Source organism: Cannabis sativa, chromosome 2 (assembly GCF_029168945.1).
Source record: "Cannabis sativa cultivar Pink pepper isolate KNU-18-1 chromosome 2, ASM2916894v1, whole genome shotgun sequence".
Classification (NCBI taxonomy): Eukaryota; Viridiplantae; Streptophyta; class Magnoliopsida; order Rosales; family Cannabaceae; genus Cannabis; species Cannabis sativa.
In genome coordinates this window covers 701,732-721,192 of record NC_083602.1, presented here as the reverse complement: position 1 = coordinate 721,192, position 19,461 = coordinate 701,732, and the positions used below count along the sequence as shown (strand labels likewise).

General features: G+C 29.9%; 1 protein-coding gene across 2 annotated transcripts; it reads right to left on the bottom strand.

The window, feature by feature from the left end:
• Nucleotides 1-10,568: 10,568 nt before the first annotated feature.
• On the bottom strand, nt 10,569-12,861 carry LOC115719097 (protein neprosin-like). Of its 2 annotated transcripts, XM_061109738.1 has the most exons (8): nt 12,753-12,861; nt 12,382-12,561; nt 12,214-12,306; nt 11,875-12,084; nt 11,625-11,780; nt 11,437-11,490; nt 11,216-11,353; nt 10,569-11,061 (listed from the first exon to the last, which is right to left on the bottom strand). In XM_061109738.1, exons 2-8 carry the CDS (start codon nt 12,538-12,540, stop codon nt 10,696-10,698), a joined length of 1,176 nt encoding a protein of 391 aa, XP_060965721.1. In that variant the 5' UTR covers nt 12,541-12,561; nt 12,753-12,861; the 3' UTR covers nt 10,569-10,695. The 2 variants fall into 2 exon arrangements, with proteins under 2 accessions (XP_060965721.1, XP_060965723.1); XM_061109740.1 differs by lacking the exon at nt 11,625-11,780 and having other exon boundaries at nt 10,611-11,061.
• Between the last annotated feature and the right edge of the window lie 6,600 nt (nt 12,862-19,461).

The following is a 19,461-nucleotide window of genomic DNA, read 5'->3' as shown; positions in this document are numbered from 1 at the left end:
GTGCTCCACTAAGCAATGCAATCGCTCCACACCTTCTGAGTTACTCCGTCAGGAGGTAACATGTTTGCCCTCTCCTGTCCAAGCTCCTCAATATTTTGTATCCATTTTTTCTTACAGTCAGATCGCCAGTCACGTAAATTCTTTGACATCTCGTACTCACCATAGTCTACGAACGTAGAGTTATCTTGTGGGAGGACAAACTTTGTTTGCAAAAAAGTTACACATTCACATTAATACATTAATTAGAAATTTAAGAAGAATATAGTAAAGTAAAAATTAAAAAATAAATTATGAAATACCTAAAGTTTGTCCCACAATACATTAATTTTAGCTCTAGAAACATCTTCCCATTTGAATTTATTCATGGGGATGGACATGCGAGACATCCATTTACACATATTGTTGAACTCTTTTCCGTTTTTGCCGACTGGGGTGCCCGTCTCTTCATGCAATTCAATGTGTAGTTTGGCAGCTGGTGTTTTGGAGAGCGCTTCTTCAACATTTTTTCCTTTGTATTTACCTCTGACCCCTTTTTCTTTCGAAATGCTGCCACCTGGGGTAAACATACTACGTATACAACACATATTTTATTATTTAAAATAAACAACCATATTCAAAACATATTAAATAAGAACTTATTGAATTTTTATTCCTATTAAAACACTGTTACAATTACAATTCATCATCATCATCATCAGTTACATATACAACATTATCATCACTGTCACTCTCTTATTCTAAGTAGTTATCGTCTTGGTCATTTAGACCCTCGGTGTCATCGTCGATAATGAAATCATCTAACTGTTGAGGCTCTGAATTCACACGATGGATGTTTGCAACTTCAGTTTGGTCCACATCATGGCGAACATAGTCAACATCATCCGATTGTGGAAGTTGAACAATTAAGTCGGTTTCAGCTGAATTGTTTTCCTGTATAAAGGGTGTCTCCCCATCAGTGTCCGGGAAGTCCCAGACATTTCGCGGGATGTACTCGTTCACAATCAGCCAGTCTTTACCATTCTGAAGATCAGGAATGTAATATATCAATTTTGCTTGAGATGCAAGTATGAACGATTCATTTTGGTACCACTCTCGGTTGACGCACATGCTAGTCACCATCATTATCCATTCTACTCCCATTAGTGTCAAACCACTTACACATAAATATTAATTTTGTTCATTTTATTGTTAATAAGTACCCAATTTCTAAAAATTATTGTATTAAAACTCAAAAGTCAAAACCCCACTTTACAATAGTTTAGATTCTCTTGTTCATTAGTACCCATTAACAGAGTTACTATTAAAAACACGTGTATTGTCTTAATTATTTTTTTCACCTAACTAATTAAAGTAAAACCAATTAATAAATTAAAATAAAACTAAAACAAAAATAAGATAATTGTTTAAAGCATACATAATCAAAAACTTAAAAAAACCTAAAATAATTAATTATACTATTAGGAAGAAAAAAGTCATACACTATTAAATAATTAATTTCAACCAAATTACATTTATTTTAAAAACTAAAATAAAATAAGTACTAATTAAGCAAACATAAATCTACAATTAGGACACTTCTTAAGTCTACTATTTAATATATCTTGCATGCACTCAGGGTGAAATATATGACCGCAAGGAAACTTTCTTACGGTCGCTCCCTCTTCGTATACTTCTAAGCATATTGGGCATTCTTCTCCTTCAGATGTTGTATTGTCTCCACATGGATACTTGTCTTCGGGAAATGCCTCTATAGTAAGTACTGGTACAATTTCTTCAGGTGTATTTTGTGCTGGTAAATAATTTACGGCCGTTGCATTATCTTCTGGTACATTTTGCATAGTTAATTGCACGGATGGATTTTCTTCGTCGCCATGAAAATTAGCACTATATACAGTATGAATGCATTTAATTATCAAAATTAAGAAAAATACCCCAATTAAAAGAAGCATGAGCAAAACTTCAGTGTTTTGATTCAGATAATAGTCATCATAGTTATGTTCAGCTAGTACATGAGGAAGTACTATACAGAGAACAAAGTAAAAAATAAGTGTCATTGCTGCAAAAAAAAAACATAAATAGTAATTAGTATGAATATAAAAAAGAATAAGAAAATACACAAACAATTTAAAGGGAAAAAATTTACTCATTGAACAATTAAATTTTCCTTCACCACTTATACATTTATATATATAAATATATAATAAAAATGAAATTTATAGTGCCAAAAATGCATATTTTAATAACAGCATCACTAAAGACAAAATAACCTCACTTTGACAAAAATTGAAATTAAATAGATAATAAGCAGATGAAAATGATTATAATAATAATAATAATAATAATAATAATAATAATAATAATAATAATAATAATAATAATAATAATAATAATCTGATGTGAATTAACCCAATATATTAATAAAGTACGTGAATATAATTATGTGTGCTTATTAAATGTATATACATAATATTGCATGTACATATAAATATAGATATAAGGCATGCATGCATGCAGTAGTTATATATATAATTAATTAATTTCATAATATTATGAGAAAAATTAGAAACAATTTACAAACCCAAAAGCACAGAAGCACATGTAGCAGTTTTAGATGTATTAATTAATTGTTTTGATCATCCTTTGTAATTGTGTCTATGCATGTATATATATAATAATACGTACCAGCTGGTTTGGTGAAGAGCTAGGGATCAAGAAATGGTGTTGGAGGAGAATTATTAGGAGTTGAGAGTGATTTATTTGTTGAATTTTACTTTGAGGGAATAATAATTGATGCAAATGAAGATATATTTATATTAAGATTTTATTAAAACCTAATAACTCAACAAATTAATGGATTTAGAATTGGTTACAAAATGTATAGACATACGTAATTATAAGTGATAGTCCAATATTAAACATGATTAATTAATTAATATTTATTCAAAAATGTGTTCATTCTTATATTTGACGCCATCAATTCCTTCTGTTTTTATTATCACATTAATTAATTAATTACCATTTTTGTATTAATGGAGAACTCAACACAACCCATTAAAACCTTCACACATTTAGAATTGATTACAAAATTATACATTAATTTATCCAAATATACATAATCTCATACCTATATATATAGCTTTATAAAAAGGAAATTATATAAGCTTATTATTTTATGTATATAGATATAAAAAGAAAGAATATCATTCCCACAAGCTTAGACCTAGCTATATTCATTAATTATAGATAGTCACGACTAACAAATTTTATTTAGTGGGTGATAAATATATATTATTTGTATTGACAAACATAAATTTCTATTCTTAAGAGTTTATATTTTGTTAATATTTAGTAAAAACAAAGTAACTTCATTAATTTGTTGCTAATTCTCAAATTAACCAACAAAAAACAAAATTAGTAAAAGCAAAATAATTTGTGGATGATAATAGGAAGAAGAAGAGTATACCAAAATTAATATTTTTTTCAAAAATATTATTATTAGTTAAAATTATAAACTATAAAGTAGAATATATCCCTTGTTATATAGATAAATAAACAAATAAATATTAAATAGATAATAAGCAGCTGAAAATGATACTAATTTATATCAAGTAATAATAATATTAATCTGATCTGAATTAACCCAATATGTTAATAATTAAGTGAATATTACGTGTGTTTGTTACATGTAGCTATAGTCTTTTTATATGTTGTTTGTTTGTGTAGATGAATATATATTTATATATATATATATATTTATATATATATATTTATATTATGTAAGCGACACTATAAAATTAGTTTAAAAAATAATTACTCTTAGTGACAATCTCACTATATTTTTAAGAATAAATACATAAGATATTATTTTTTGTAAAAAAATTACATTTTTAGAATTTTTCATAGAAACAACACGGAAATAACAAGAAAAAATATATAAAAATAACATATAAATAACATCAAAAGAACAACAAAAAATAACATATAGTTAACAAAAAATAAACAACAAATTAACAAGAGTACAACACAAAAATATCGTATTTTCTGCAAATAAAATCAAAAAAATCGTAAAAATATTTAAAATTTTGTGAATCCGTATTTTTGAAATTTTTTTTTGCTATTTTTATGTATTTATGAAATAATTCCAAAATTTGATTACCTATCACTCATTTCAACTCAGGTCCAACCCTAGTAAAAACGTCATAAATTTTAAACACGTGAAAAAAAAATCAAATACCTAAGAATTGGCCCACTTCTTCTCCGATCGTCTATATCTCTCCAATTAAATGTCATTATGTTGTTGCATGTCTGTCCTTTTTTTTCTCTTATACGTAGCCACTACTACAAAAATGAGTTTTGTAGACTTTTTAAACAATCGTTTAAAGTATACTCGTCGGTTTCTATAACTGTCGCCTATACGACCGTTGTAAAACGAGCAGAATAAGTAACAGTTCAAAACCGTCGCTAATGTGAGTTTCCCGACGGTTTAAAACCGTCGCCTATAACTTGGTATATGCGACAATTTTAAACCGTGCCTTATAGTCTGGCTCCGTTTTGTTAATTTTTTTTAGCGACACGCTCTTTTTTTTTTCAGTCATTACATTTGAAAAATAGGGAAAAACAGATTTTCTGTAATTTTTTTCATGCATTAATTTTTAAATTTTGTACAAATCTGCATAATCACAACAATTAAACTAACGCTATTATCGTCTAAATATATAAAAAATTTTGTATAGTCACAATAATTGAATTAATGCTAATATCATCTAAATATATTTAAAAATCTATAATTAAGTTAACGCTAATTATAATAATCTAAATACATTTACAAATCTATGTAGTAACGATAAATCTAGATGTATACACACTGACTAACACGGTAACTATTGTCACTCCGCTTCTGCTTTCACGTAATGAATTAACCGATCACGCATAATATTTATCTCACCATTAGTGTACGGAGTGGAGAACCTATCATGTCGGTTCAACAGTTGTATTGGATCTTCTACGATCATGAAGATTTCAATTAATTTCATGACGTAATATCCCCAGTGTTTGTCGCCAGGTTGTTGAGGACAGATAGGAGTCATCCACTGGGTAGGTCGATTAGGTTGTTCTATCATTTGGTTATACATGGTGAACGATCTATGTGTTGATAGATTCATTCAACCATATATCAAAAAGACTAAATACCAATACGTGTTTTATATATGGATCATGTGTTGATAGATTCATTTAACCATAATCTTTCACCATCATCACGAGATGATATGATATCGTTCCCAATGGTGACATCAACAGGTGGTGGGGTGATTTGATGAATTTGATCACTAAATATGAGATCATTGCCATTAAACTCTTGATTATCATAATCTTTTGGTTGCGTCGTGCATCTAATGTATCGCTCATGTGAAACACTTGACTGGCTTGGGACGCCATTATAAACTTATCGAACTTGTGTCTGATTCGATTCAAGTCCACCAGCTTGAATCCAAATTCACCGTCTTTAACCCCATTATCACTCCTAACCCAATCACAAAGAAAAAAAGGGATTCGAAAACTGTAATCTAATTCCCAAATTTCTTGAATTACACCGTAAAAAGACATGTCACATTCAATAGGGTTTTTGTCTTTTGAACTAGATATTTGGAAAGTCTTAGCAACAATCATAACACCGCTATTTTGTATTTTTCTAGATTTATCACGGGCTTGGGTGCAAAATTGAGTACTATTTATATAGTACGATGGGTACTTGAGTACATCACACAAAGGACCTCGTGATATGCAAAGTAGTGTGTTGGACACACTACCCGGATATTCACATATTTCTTCATATAATTATGAACATACAAGTTGATTAGTGAGTCAAGGTAAATCAACATATGACGCGTAACAAAACAGTTTTGTTAATAGTACCTTGTTTTTTAACCATGCATGTACTAAAATTTCTATAATGTTCATCTTGTACCCATTTTTGATTCCGTGCCTTAGTCAGATTAGTAGTCTTGATCCAATTAAAATGTTCCCTTCAAGTGTTCGATGGATTAATTTTAGTTTGAATTGATATTATTAATATGTTTTAACAATAAAAAATTAACTTAAACTTACTCAATGTACAGTTGGACAACATCAGTATTTTGCAACACAAGCCGGTGCACTTCTTCACAATCAGCTCGGCTCACACCACAAACAAAAAACCCCTACCTCCTACTTATTTCCTTATCGATCGACCCGAGTAGAGCGAGAGCCAACAGTGGTAACCTATGACAAGTAGTTTGAGCAGAATTTAATCGTCTCTTCAACGATGTATGATTGAACAATACAACCCTCAAGTCTACTTCTACTTCTGACATAACCCTTCAAGATTTTCATGTGTCGTTCGAATGGGTACATCCATCTCAAGTACACAGGTCCATATATCTTCACCTCTCTCACCAAATGCACTGTTAGGTGAACCATTATGTCGAAAAAGGAAGACAAGAAAAATTGTTCCATGTAACACAACTTCTATAATTTCTATCTTGAGATTCTCTAACTTAGGCACACCAACCACTTTACAGCAAAGAGATTTGAAGAACAAACACAATCTCGTAATTGCATATCTAACTTTCTTTGGCAACACAGAACGGATATTCACTGGTAGAATATGTTGAATCAATATATGATGATCGTGAGATTTCAGACCACTCAAAATTAATTTGTACATATCTACCCAATTAGAGACATTTGAGGAGTACCCTTCAGGTACTTTCACCTGGGAAGATAGAACCACACAAAGATTATTTTTTTGCTTTATTAGAGCATGACAAGCTGGTAGTAAGAGCGTTCGTCGACCAATAACTTGTGGGTGTAAATTGGCCCGAATCCCTAACTCTTTCAAATCTAGGCGGGAATTGATTCCATCTTTGCTATGCCCAGGAATATTGAACAAGGTATTAAGTAAGCTGTATGACACATTTTTCTCGATGTGCATCACATCTACCCGTAAAACTCTTATCACTCCACCCGTGTTTGGCTTTTATATTGTATAATTTAATAAGTGTCGACAACTTAGTAAACCTATTACAGTTAGGGTAAATAGGCTTCTCGACATCCTCTACAAAACTTTGAAATTTTAAAGGATTGACATTTAATTCATATTGTGCATCTCCAATCATTTCTAGAATGTGATCATCCTCATACTCCAAATTAACACCCTTAACCTTGTTGGACTTAGACATTCCCTCGCCTAGAACTCTATTCTTTTCCCCGTGGTAAACTCAAACCTTATAACTCTTGTCTATTCCGTTCCTAAATAAATGTTCCTTTATCCTAGTAATGTCCATACGCTCCATGTTACCACATTTAAGACAAGGACAAAGAATCAATTTAGGATTTTTGGCATTCTTCTGACAAAAGTCGAAGAAATGGTCAACACCTTCACTATACTCCGCTGATAATCTATTCGCACCCATCCAATCTCTATCCATTTCGAAACTTCTAAGAAAACTTTATTCAATTAATTTTTTTAAATTTTAGTGAATTTTATGCATTCTAGTGAAATTTATCCTAATTCTAGTAAAATTTTAGCAACATAACGGTTGTAGACGGACATTCCTGAAAATTTAAAACATGAAAAAATAACTACTAAAGACATAAAACAATACAATAATAATAATAAAAAAAATATTAACAATACAAAATTATCCACCCATCCGACCGCAATACATGTATTTGCAGAACTAAATTTGTGCGTTCAAAACATTAATGAAAATTTTAAAATTAAAAGGAAAGTCAAAAGTATCTAATTTATAAAAAGCTACAAAAGAGAAAAGAATAAATGAGAAAAATAAATATATATCTGTAATAACTAAAATTTAAAGCAAAAATAAAATAAAATAATTTAATTATAATTAGAGTTTAAATGAAAACGTTTTAAAATAAATAGTAGCAAAACCAAAAATAGTATACAATAATAGAGAAAGAGAATATTGTGTAAATATATTTTTCAAGATATCTGAACATTAATTTTTCAAATTTAATAAAATTTCATAATATATTCCACCATTAAAGCCTATCTTCACGCGTAAATCAGTACCATAATTTTGGATCGGTTGGTATATCTGAAACTTCATTGTGGTTTGACAGACATCGACGCCGTGGAGAAGGGGTGGTGGTTAGAACAGAGGCACCAGTGGCAGCCGCAACCCATTACTAAAAGATTCCTCAAAAGAAAATAAAAAACTATTGCAAAAACTCAACAAGATACTGAAGAGAACTTAACAATATCAAAGAAAATGCAAAAAGAATTTGAAAACAAAATTACATTTTATAATCAAAACAAACATATAAAAACGAATGGGATAAAAGGAAACTGAAGAACCTGGATCTTGATAAAACTAGAGAGCTAATCGTAGCTAGCAATCTATGGAGGACCCTAGCCGGCAGGTTACAATTTTCGACCGAGAACAACCCAGGATGAGCTCTGCTATTAAGAAAAAAATATTTATATATAAAGAAGCTCTTAGTTCACTTACACTCTTTGATTTCCTTCCATAACTATTTTCTGTCTCTATCCCTTCATAGAAAAAAGTCAGGTCGTGGTCGGGGATGGCGATCGGAGAATTGTCGCGATGATCCTCTTCCTTCGCCAAAATATCACCGTGGAGGTGGAGCCAGAGGTGGACGAGAATAATGTGTTGAAATTATTTTACGAGAATTTAGATTTACTACCATGTATGTTTTTAACATCCTAAATATGAATTTATATAAAACAATGTAATTTAAACACATAAAGTTTGAGAAACCTTACACTGGGTGCAGCGGAATTAAATGACTCCTTCCACTCAGATCTCTAACCCTTGTATCCTTTCTGTAGCAGAGTATCACCAAGATCTGAGCCCGAAACTCCTTCCTTGTGTTTGGATTCTTCACAGTCTTACACACTATGATTGAGGACCAACTTGATGTGTGTGGGCACTTACTCAATCACTAATGACTGAATTTATTTTGTGAAGAAAGACTTAATGTTTCAAAAATTCAAGAGGAAGAAGAAGAACAAGGAAGATGTCTCATCAGAAAGCTAGGTTTTTAGCTTTGGAGGCATTAGTTGGATGAAGAGACCTTAGCTATCCTTATATACTATTTCTCTTAGGGTTAGGGTTGAATTATTAGGAATAAAAAAATGATAAAATAGGGTCAAAATTACACTTGATGGCCGGCCACTTAATGGGCCCCACTCAAGTTTGGGTTTTGTCATTTTTCCCAACTATTTTACCTATTTTTCATAAATACCACTTTTTACAATTTCAACCCTATAAATGTCAAAAGTATTTATTTAATAATTAAAATAACTATCAAATAAAATTGTCATTTATAATATTTATTAATTAGACTCCATAAAGTCTCTTAATTCACAAATAAACCCCAAAACACTATTTCTTCACAATCAAGCCATATCTTAGTGAAAAATTTATAAACTAGACATAGTCTAAATTTAGAATTATAATTGATTAATTAAAATCAATTAACTGAGTCTTACAAGCAGTTTGTCTCAACTAGTATGGGGACCATGGGCCTATATAATCGAGCTTCCACTGAGCAGATCTAGAATTTACCAAGTAAATTCACTAACTTATTAATTTCTCATTGCATCCACCGTAAAACTTGGAATTGCACTCTCAGTTACGTAGAACGCTCTATATGTTCCACGATATAGATACAATATTAATTATCCATTGTTATAATCCCAATAATCAATGATCCTCTATAGATGATCTACATTGCATAGGGATAAATTACCTACACCCTTTCAATGTATTTTATCCTTAAAACACTTGGCCACCTATAAATGATATTTTATTGAACTAATATAATCACTAAAATGAGATCTCAATCATTTTTCTTTATTCAGCCAAGCTCGAAGGAAATCATCTTTTCAGTTCTAAATACCTATAGAAACTATAGATTCCATATCTATGTTTAGCGCTCCTACTCAATTGTACTATCGTGTTCCCAAAATGTACGTATCACCCTGACCAAAAAGTAGGCTTAACTAACAAATCAAAGAACACGAATAACACTCTTGAGATTGAACCCAATTATGTCAGGATTAAGATCATTTGATCTAGGATCAACTAGGTGATATTGAATTGAATAGATATTACGGTAAATTTATCATATCTAATCCAAGTTCAATATCAGTCCCTTCTAATTTATACTCCATACATCCGAACTGGTAAACTTTATCAATGCCCTTGAAAGGACATAACACTTATCCAAGGTGTCAGTATACCTATCGCTGATTATCATGCCAGTCTAAATTGAGTGAACTGACAAATCAAAGAATTAAACTTTTAAACATATAATCATGATTATATTCCACTGTGATGACTATACTACAATCATGAGCAAATACATATGTTCTGGACTTAATAGAATATAATCATGAAATAAATAATGTGAACCATGCAACATAAAATAATTTCTGATCTTTGTTAATTAGTAAATCTGATTATATTGAAATGAGTTTTATTTAGGGCACAAAACCCAACATAATGCACCTCCTTTTACGGTTATTATTCAAGCACTTGAGAGTATAATATATAAAATATCCATATTTTTGGGTTCAACTATATTTATATTCAAATCTATCAAAGACACATTTATTTAATTATTCCCATGAAAAAGATGATTTGGTGGTAATACAATGTACAGAAATCATCTAGGACCAGGGCCACCATATGTCATAACATGTCCAAAGTCACGATGAAATCCCCAATCTTTAACTAAATAAAAGTCTATATCAATGGAAGAAATTTTTGTGTTTTTAGCATCTTCTTGTATGTGTGCCTCGTTTATAGTTGTTAATTCTCTACAATATGCATCATAACGAGTATCTTGTTTAAGAAGTAAACCAGACCCCATTGGAGGACCAATTTGACCTAGTGGACTGTAAGTTTCTCCTCCCCAATCAATATATGTAGCCAAGTCATTCAGTCCACCACTAAATATACTTGATGGCCAATATCCAATTTGATCATGATCTTTTCCAAGTTGAAGCCACCAATTTCCAGTAATTTGATCCTAGTATATCATATCAAACAAGTACAATATAAATACAACCTAAAATTTTAAATATATATGACACATTTTTTGTTCATTTAAAACAAAAATATTCAATAAAAACTTAGTAAAGTAAAAAAGATAAAATTTAAATGAAATATTTAATTTTATTTACCCGATAAATATAGATTCCAATTTCCCATGTAGGAAAAGTACCAGGGTGAGTTTCTCTTAGAATTCTGTCGATCATAGGTTGAGGGTCAACCAAAACAAATCCTGGACACATTGTATTAAAACAAGATAATTCACTAGCCTACAAAAATATTGATACAAGAGTTACACATAACTACACAGAATATGAAGAAATCTTAAATAATAACATAAAATTAGGGTAACCTGGAAATGTATGAAGATCCGAGTTTTATTATCCCCGTATACACTTGGATTTACCTAAGAAATGATACCAAAATAACAAGTGAACAAAATATTCTAAAAACTTATAGTTTATCTAAAAATATTTAGTTTAATTATCTTTAACAACAAAGAATCTAATAGAAAGATTATTCAAGAAAAATAAAACTTACTCCCCAACCAGCTTGAATGATATCAAGTCCATTTTGTAATTTTATTCGACCGAAAGTGTATTGTGAGCCAGTGACATTATATAATGTGTAAAAACTTACAATTGTGCCACCTCCATTGTATTTCTTGGTTGGATCAGATGTATAAACAAGTGCATGCTATTATATTCAAATTCAAATTGTAATTATATTTGAATAATGAAATATGATATTTAATTTGTCAAAACAAAATGAAAATGTTGAATATGCTTACATGAAAAGTAGGAGGAGAATTAATTCTTGAGGCATAAGACTTTGTAAACAGTTTGGCTCTGATAAGAGTTTCCTTGGTAGTTCTTCTTATGGGAACAGACCCAGTTGGACATTTTTCACCCTTTAACCCATTAATTTTCGATACTTGTCTCACATTTTTCGGAGGCTTATCTTCCCTAACCAGCGAGTCCATATGAGAAGAAGGTTTCATCTACACAATAAATAATTATACTCCTTATATAGATATACTTTTATTATATTACATATTTGCTATTGCTTTGGCAAAATAAAAAAAAAAATAATGAGCTATTAGAGAAATAGTTATTCAGGAAGAACGTACCTGAAAATCATATTTGTGATTCTTCAATAAAAGATGATCAAATGATGGTTGCTCGTAAAAATCAATACAATCATAAATATCTCCATAGTGTGTCTGTGCATGACATAAAATAAGTTAGATAAATGATTAGATGAAAATAAATTAATAATAATAAAAGAAAAAAAGTACTTTTATAGTCTTGATTGATGACTTGTTCAATCGCTCAAGTTGATTCTCTATTTCCAGAAGTTCATCTTTTGATAATTCTGTTAGTTGTTCTTCAGATTCGCAATAACATAAAAATGTAAACAACACAATTGCAACCATAAAAAATCCCCTCATACCCATATCTATGTCAAAAAATTTTATCTGCAATAAAAATATACATTCAAATTAGCCAAAGAATCAAAGTAAATCTACCAACAGAAAAAAAAATCTTATATGAATTATATCAACAATAACTATTCTAATCCTCTCTCACAAAATATTCTCATGAAATTTTTTTATACAAATCGACCATAATATATATTTATATATACTGAAAAACTAAAATCACATACCAGCTAATAGGTAGCTTAATATATTAAGAGAGACTTTTCAATATGGATGAATTTGATAATTGAGTTAATTATATAGAGAATGAATTATTATGTAGGTCCATTGAAAATTAATTAAAAAGAATAAACAATTAATACTCATAATTTACGTTATATTTAGTCTTTGGTAAAACAAATATTTTATTTTCTTTCTTTCTCAATATAATGTAGATAACTACAAATTTATTTACATTAAAAATTGAGAAATTAAAAAAAAAAAAGTAAAACTACACTTAAAATGGCATATTGTAATTTTGATATTTTCAATCAAGAATAAAATGTGATCAAAAAAATTGAATATTATTAGCTGTATAATTAAATACAATTTTCCGTTACAAAACTAGAAAACAAAATTATATAATTAAAAAGAAATACAGTTACAAAATGTTAATATATATTTTATTTGAACAAATACATTTTTTTTTTGGGAATTACTCCATATACTATTTTTTTTTTCAAATTTACGGGTTGGGTTGCTCTAGTGGTTTCTCTAGTAGTTTCTATGTGGTTGCTGTACGGATTTTAGTTGCGTTTTATGTTGCTCCATTAGACGTTGCTATAGAGGTTTATGTGTAAAATTTCACAAAAATACAAAAAAAAAAAATTGTTTTAAAGTGTAGAAATGAAAAAAAAAATCATTTTTTCTATTTTTTTTTTTATTTTTGAAATTTGAACAAATACATTGTTGTAAGAATATTAGTAACAATTGGCACCTTAACTTATTGAAGTAATTAGGCACGACATAAAAATTTTAAGAGTTAATTTTTTTATTTTATTAAATGACAAAAATGAATAGAGTAATGTTTACTTAAAAAAAATTACTTATAGTTTAGTCACAAAACTTTGCTCCTAGTTCTGGGGCACTTGCTGAGGAGGCACAACAAGAGGACTCTGTTGCCTTAACCTTTGGATCTCTCCATCTTGTTGGATAATTCAGGCTTGCATCTCCGCAAACCTTTGCTCCCAGTCCTGAGGAGCCTGTAGCGGATTTTCATAACACCCTCTGTGTAATCTACCACGGCTTCTGCCGCATCCACAGTGATGAGGATGATTTTGACCTCCCCGAATGCCTCCTATCTCAACCATATTACCATGATTTCTCTTGTTTCTTTAGGCATCCATATTATATATAGGACTAGCATGCGAACCCATAAGTCAGGTAGGTCAGACAGCGATCAAATACAATCCAACTACTGCATACATGGAATTTTAGGCAATGCACTATTCATCTAACATTTACTAACATGCTTCCTATCTTGCTTTTTCTAATCAATTAAATTACAAATTAAACAAGTAAAGACTTACTAAATTGTGAGTCGAGTTTGTCTTTAATGATGATTGTATATATATTGACGGTCTTTGGTAAATAACCTGGCGGCTCTAATACTAAATTGTAACGTCCTACTTGCTTAGGCACTCTACAATGATTTTTTAATTATTGTGCATGCCTTTACTAATCAAATTTCTTGAAAAACGTGATCAATTAAAACTTTAAAGTTAAGCTTTAACTTTAATAAATACATAAATTTACATAATTTTTGAGATCTCATTTAAAAGTTTATACATAATACATTTTTCATGAAAGTATCGCCAAGTAAAAATAAAATAAAAACTCATGTTGTCCCGAAACCTAACACTCCAAAGCCTAACCATCCTGATATGTACAATCACCTGCAAGCTCTGGACTCACTACTACTCAGCCTTCACCTTTACCTTACCTACACATGTAAACAAATCTATGAGTTGATAGACTCAGTAAGAAAAGCATAAAACATATAAACATATTATCGACCATGCATCTAGGCGTCTATACACCTATCTACAAGGCTTAACAGATAAATCAAGAACGTTCTTGCCTTTGGTATGATTGATCATAATATCAGCCACTACCAGTACTATGGTCGCGCTGCGGACCCAACACGATAGTTATACTGCTATGATAGCATCAGTCTATACCCAAAAGAACCATTGACCATATTATCACTCTTCACAAGTACTATACTTGTACTATTGACCCGGTACTATTGTTTGCACCGCTATGACAGTGTCAATTAATACTTTATGAAATTAAAATATATCAGTCAAAACCAGCAATATACTAGCACTATTGACCTGACACTATAGTTTGCACCTGCTATGATACCAATTCATATATTTACCAACATAAACATGTATATCACGTGCACACATATACATATACATACATCTTATTCTATTGTTATCTCGTTTTTAGGTTCAAGTGTTCCGGTCATCCTGAATGAAAATATCGCTCACTAAAGAGAGACCATATGTCACATTTACGTAAAACAGGTAAATAACTTGCTAAAACCTTATCGGGGACTTAAACTCAAAACTAGAAGTTCTCTATCGATAAATAGCGTGGTAATACCTTAAATATCAAGAAAATACAAAAAAAGACTTTAAAAAAAATTGCCTGACAAACAGCAGGCCATTTCTGTAAAAACGACAGACTGTTTTTCTGGGTTACTGCCAACAAAAATGATAGACCGTTTCTGAGAAAACGACAGAGTCTGCCGTTTTCTCCTGAAGTTTTCCAAAACATGTCAAATCTATTCTAAATCTCAATCCAAGATCTGGAACACGTAATTAAGGTCCAACAAACATATTCCAAGTGATAACATCAGTTATAACACAAAATTATGAAAACCACCATTGTTGAGCGAAGTTTGAGTTAATGAACTCAAACTTGCTCAACACCACAACTAGCCATCAAATTAACCTCAAAAAAACTTTAAAAAACTTCTTTTTATCCCAGAAATCAACCCAAGACAACCCTAGGTTTGGACATAACCTATTCTTAAAATTTGCACGTTCTAACTAAACGAAAGCTTTCAAACTCGAGAAGCAAAGAGTCTAGGGTTTTACCTTTTGTTTGCTCTTCTAACACACTTGAATTCTAGCTGAAATCTATAAAAGTTTGATGAATAAAACACTAATTCTTGTTGGTTCTCTTAGGGCCAAACTAAGGAGAGAGAGAGATAAGGATAGACTTGATCTTTCACTTATGTTTATCTAATGAAATACCATTAATTTCTTTTATTAAACCTTAGGTAATAAACTAAATTAAATTATTAGAAAGTTCTACCACATCAACTAAAATTAAAGCCAACCTTGTAGGCAAAATGACCAATTTACCCCTTGCTTCTCACTTAAATAATCTTAAGGCCTAGGGGTAAAATGGTCCATTATCATAACCCCACTTAATCCTAATTTTTCTAATATTAAATAAATATACCCAGCTAAAAGAAAGGTTCTAAACCATACCTGTGTAACTCTAATAACCAAACCGTCGCATTTCTATCGTTACCGAGCAAAAATTATAAAAATACTTACATATATCAAATATAATATACCTAGAGTTTAATAAAATCTTTAAAATTGAGAAATTATAACCCTAATGCCTATTTCTTAAAAATAGGACCCACCATATATAATATATAAAATTGTCACATTTAGTCATATAATATAGCTATTTAGTGTTAGTTACCTTATTAATCCTTATTCTAAGTATGTGATCATTACAATCATCAATCTATTTTATCGAGTATTGGAGAATATTGTCCCACATGGATTAAATGTGAAAGTATTGAGCCATATATAAGAACATGGGCTACTCCACTCATTGCCAATTGGTTTTGAGTTGGAACCCCATGATTCTCAACATCGAGACAAGTGATCTTTGGGGTTTTTCCTGCCATTGTATAAGTCCATATATTTAGGGCATGCATAAGCGTGCAGGCAGCGATGCTTCTAAAATCCTTTTGATGCATGGCTCTAGGTCCTCATCATCAGAGTCAGACATAGTGCCAAATTCCTTGCAGACCAACTAGTCCGTGATCTTGGTTAAGGTGATAATTATTTGATCCTTAAGGTGTTATCATCCACTAAATAAAATTATTTGTTGGTCATGACTATATATAATTAATGAATATGCTAGATATATATAGGTCTAAGCTTGTGGGAATGATATTCTTTCTTTTTATGTCTATAAAATAAGCTTATATAATTTCCTTTTTATAAAGCTTTATATATATAGCTATGAGATTGAGTAATTTTAGATAAATTAATGTATAATTTTGTAATCAATTCTAAATGTGAAGTTTTTAATGGGTTGTGTTGAGTTCTCCATTAAATCAAAAATGGTAATTAATGTATTAATTGGTGTTATAATTCGATGGTATAATATATAATGTGATAATACAAACAAAGATAAAGCATGAATTGATGTCGTAAAATATAAGAATGAACACATTTTTGGATAAATATTAATTAATTATGTTTAATATTAATTGGACTCAACTAATTACGTACGTGTCTATACATTCATTTTGTAACCAACTCTAAATCCATTTGGTGAATCAGCTAGGTTTTAATAAAATCTTAATATATATATATATATATCTTCATTATTTGATCAATTTATCAAAGTAAAATTCAACAAATAAACCACTGATCTCAACTCCTAAAGGCTCCTAATTCTCCTCCAACACCAATTCTTGCCTGCCTCTTCACCAAACCACATGGTACGTATTATTATTATATATATATACATATATATTATATATATATATATAAACATGCATAGACGTACACAATTACAAACGATGATCAAAACAATTAATTAATACATGATCTAAAACTACTGCATGTGCTTCTGAGCTTTAATTTGGGTTTGTAATTTGTTTCTAATTTTGCTCATAATATTATGAAATTAATTAATTATAACTACTGCATCATGCATGCATGCATGCCTTATATATATATATATCTATATTTATATGTACATGCAATATTATAAACATTTAATAAAAGCACATAATATTCACGTACTAAATTAATATATTGGGTTAATTCACATCAGATTATTATTATTACTTGATATCAATTAATATCATATATATTCAGCTAAGCTGCTTAAAATCTATTTATTAATTATTTCTTTTTTTTGTGATCAAGGAAAGTGAGGTTTTTTGTAAAACTCTTCTGACAATAATAATCTAACAAATACTTCAAGAACCCAATTCTTTGTTATATATATAAATATATATCTTAGCTAGAGAATATTAATGGAGTTAGAAACTAAATAATTCATAAAAAAAGGAGAAAATAAATATTATTTACTTACTTTTATTTCATTCTTTTTTGTCTTATTTTTTCTTATTTACTTATTACTTTAATATGTTATATTATTAATTATTATTAACTTTTTAAAATAATTTTGCAGAAATGGCTCTAGTTTATTACTTCACCATCTGCATGATACTATTTCCAACTGTCTTAGCCCAAAGTCAGAAAGGTGATGGTAACCATAATAAGTATTTGAGTTCAAAAATTGAAATTTTGCTCATGATGCTTTTAATCGGGGCATTTTTCTTAATTTCTATTATTAAATGTATACATATATTATATCACGATAACTTTTACGGTGATGAAGAAAATCCATCCGTGCAATTATCTGTGCAAAATGCACCTGAAGATAATGCACCGGCCGTGAATGTACCTGCACAAAATGCACCGGCCATAAATTTACTTGCACAAAATGCACCCGAAGAAATTGTACCCATGCTTACTATAGATGCATTTCCCGAAGACAAGTATCCGTCTGGAGATGATACAATATCTGAAGGAGAAGAATGCCCAATATGCTTAATTAGAAGAATACGAAGATGGAGCGACCGTAAGAAAGTTTCCTTGTGGTCATGTATTTCACCCTGAGTGTATGCAAAATATTTTAAACAGTAGACTTAAGAAGTGTCCTAATTGTAGATTTATGTTTGCTTAGTACTAATCTTATATAAGTTTTAAAATAAATGTAATTTGGTTCAAATTAATAATATAGTAGTGTATTTTTTTAAAATAGTACAATTAAAGCATACAATTTATCTCTTAGTAGACTTCCATCTTTTTTATTTATTTATTTTGAACAAATAAGAATAATAAATTATGTAAACAAGTTATACTGATCATTTTTGTCTTATTTAGTATGTTTGTCATATTTTCTAATTAATTAATTGATAAATAACATATATATAATGTACGAGGATAAATTAAATTTCAAATATAGTCTTCTTTTTGAGGTTATGGAAGGATATAATACTAATTAATTTTGCCTAAATAACTGTGATTAATTATATGTAAGGAGTTTAGTTAATAAAGTGACAAGGCAATTACTATATAAATATATATAGATATATTCGATAGAAGAAAAGGATAAGAGGAAATATTTGTAGCATATATATGAACTTTAATAATAATAAAAAAATTGTCCCATTATCGGTTCACTACAAGAAATGTCACTTTTATCAGCACATTTTGTTACTGCGCTGGTAAAAGTAGTTATTTTTACCAGCACATTTCACAAACTACTCTGGCAAAGAGGATAAAGTTTTACCAGCGTACATTTACAGTTGCTAAAATCTAACTTTTACCAGCGCATTTTCGCGCTGGGAAAAGTCATTTTTGCCAGCGCTTTTTATTTTATGCTGGAAAAAGTTCTAATACCAACGTTGATTTGTCAACCCCCTTTTGCCAACACATCACAAGTAAATTCTATTTTACTAGCGCAATACTAACTTTTGCCAGCACAAAAATATGCTGGTAAAAGTAACATTTCTTGTAGTGGTTAGTGACATATAGTGTAGTATAGTGTAAT

Coding starts and splice junctions, on each gene's coding strand:
- LOC115719097 (XM_061109738.1), bottom strand. CDS start 12,540: ATGGGTATGAGGGGATTTTTTATGGTTGCAATTGTGTTGTTTACATTT. Junction 11,781..11,874: donor ATTCTCCTCCTACTTTTCAT/GTAAGCATATTC, acceptor TGAATATAATAG/CATGCACTTGTTTATACATC. Junction 11,354..11,436: donor GGATCTTCATACATTTCCAG/GTTACCCTAATT, acceptor ATATTTTTGTAG/GCTAGTGAATTATCTTGTTT.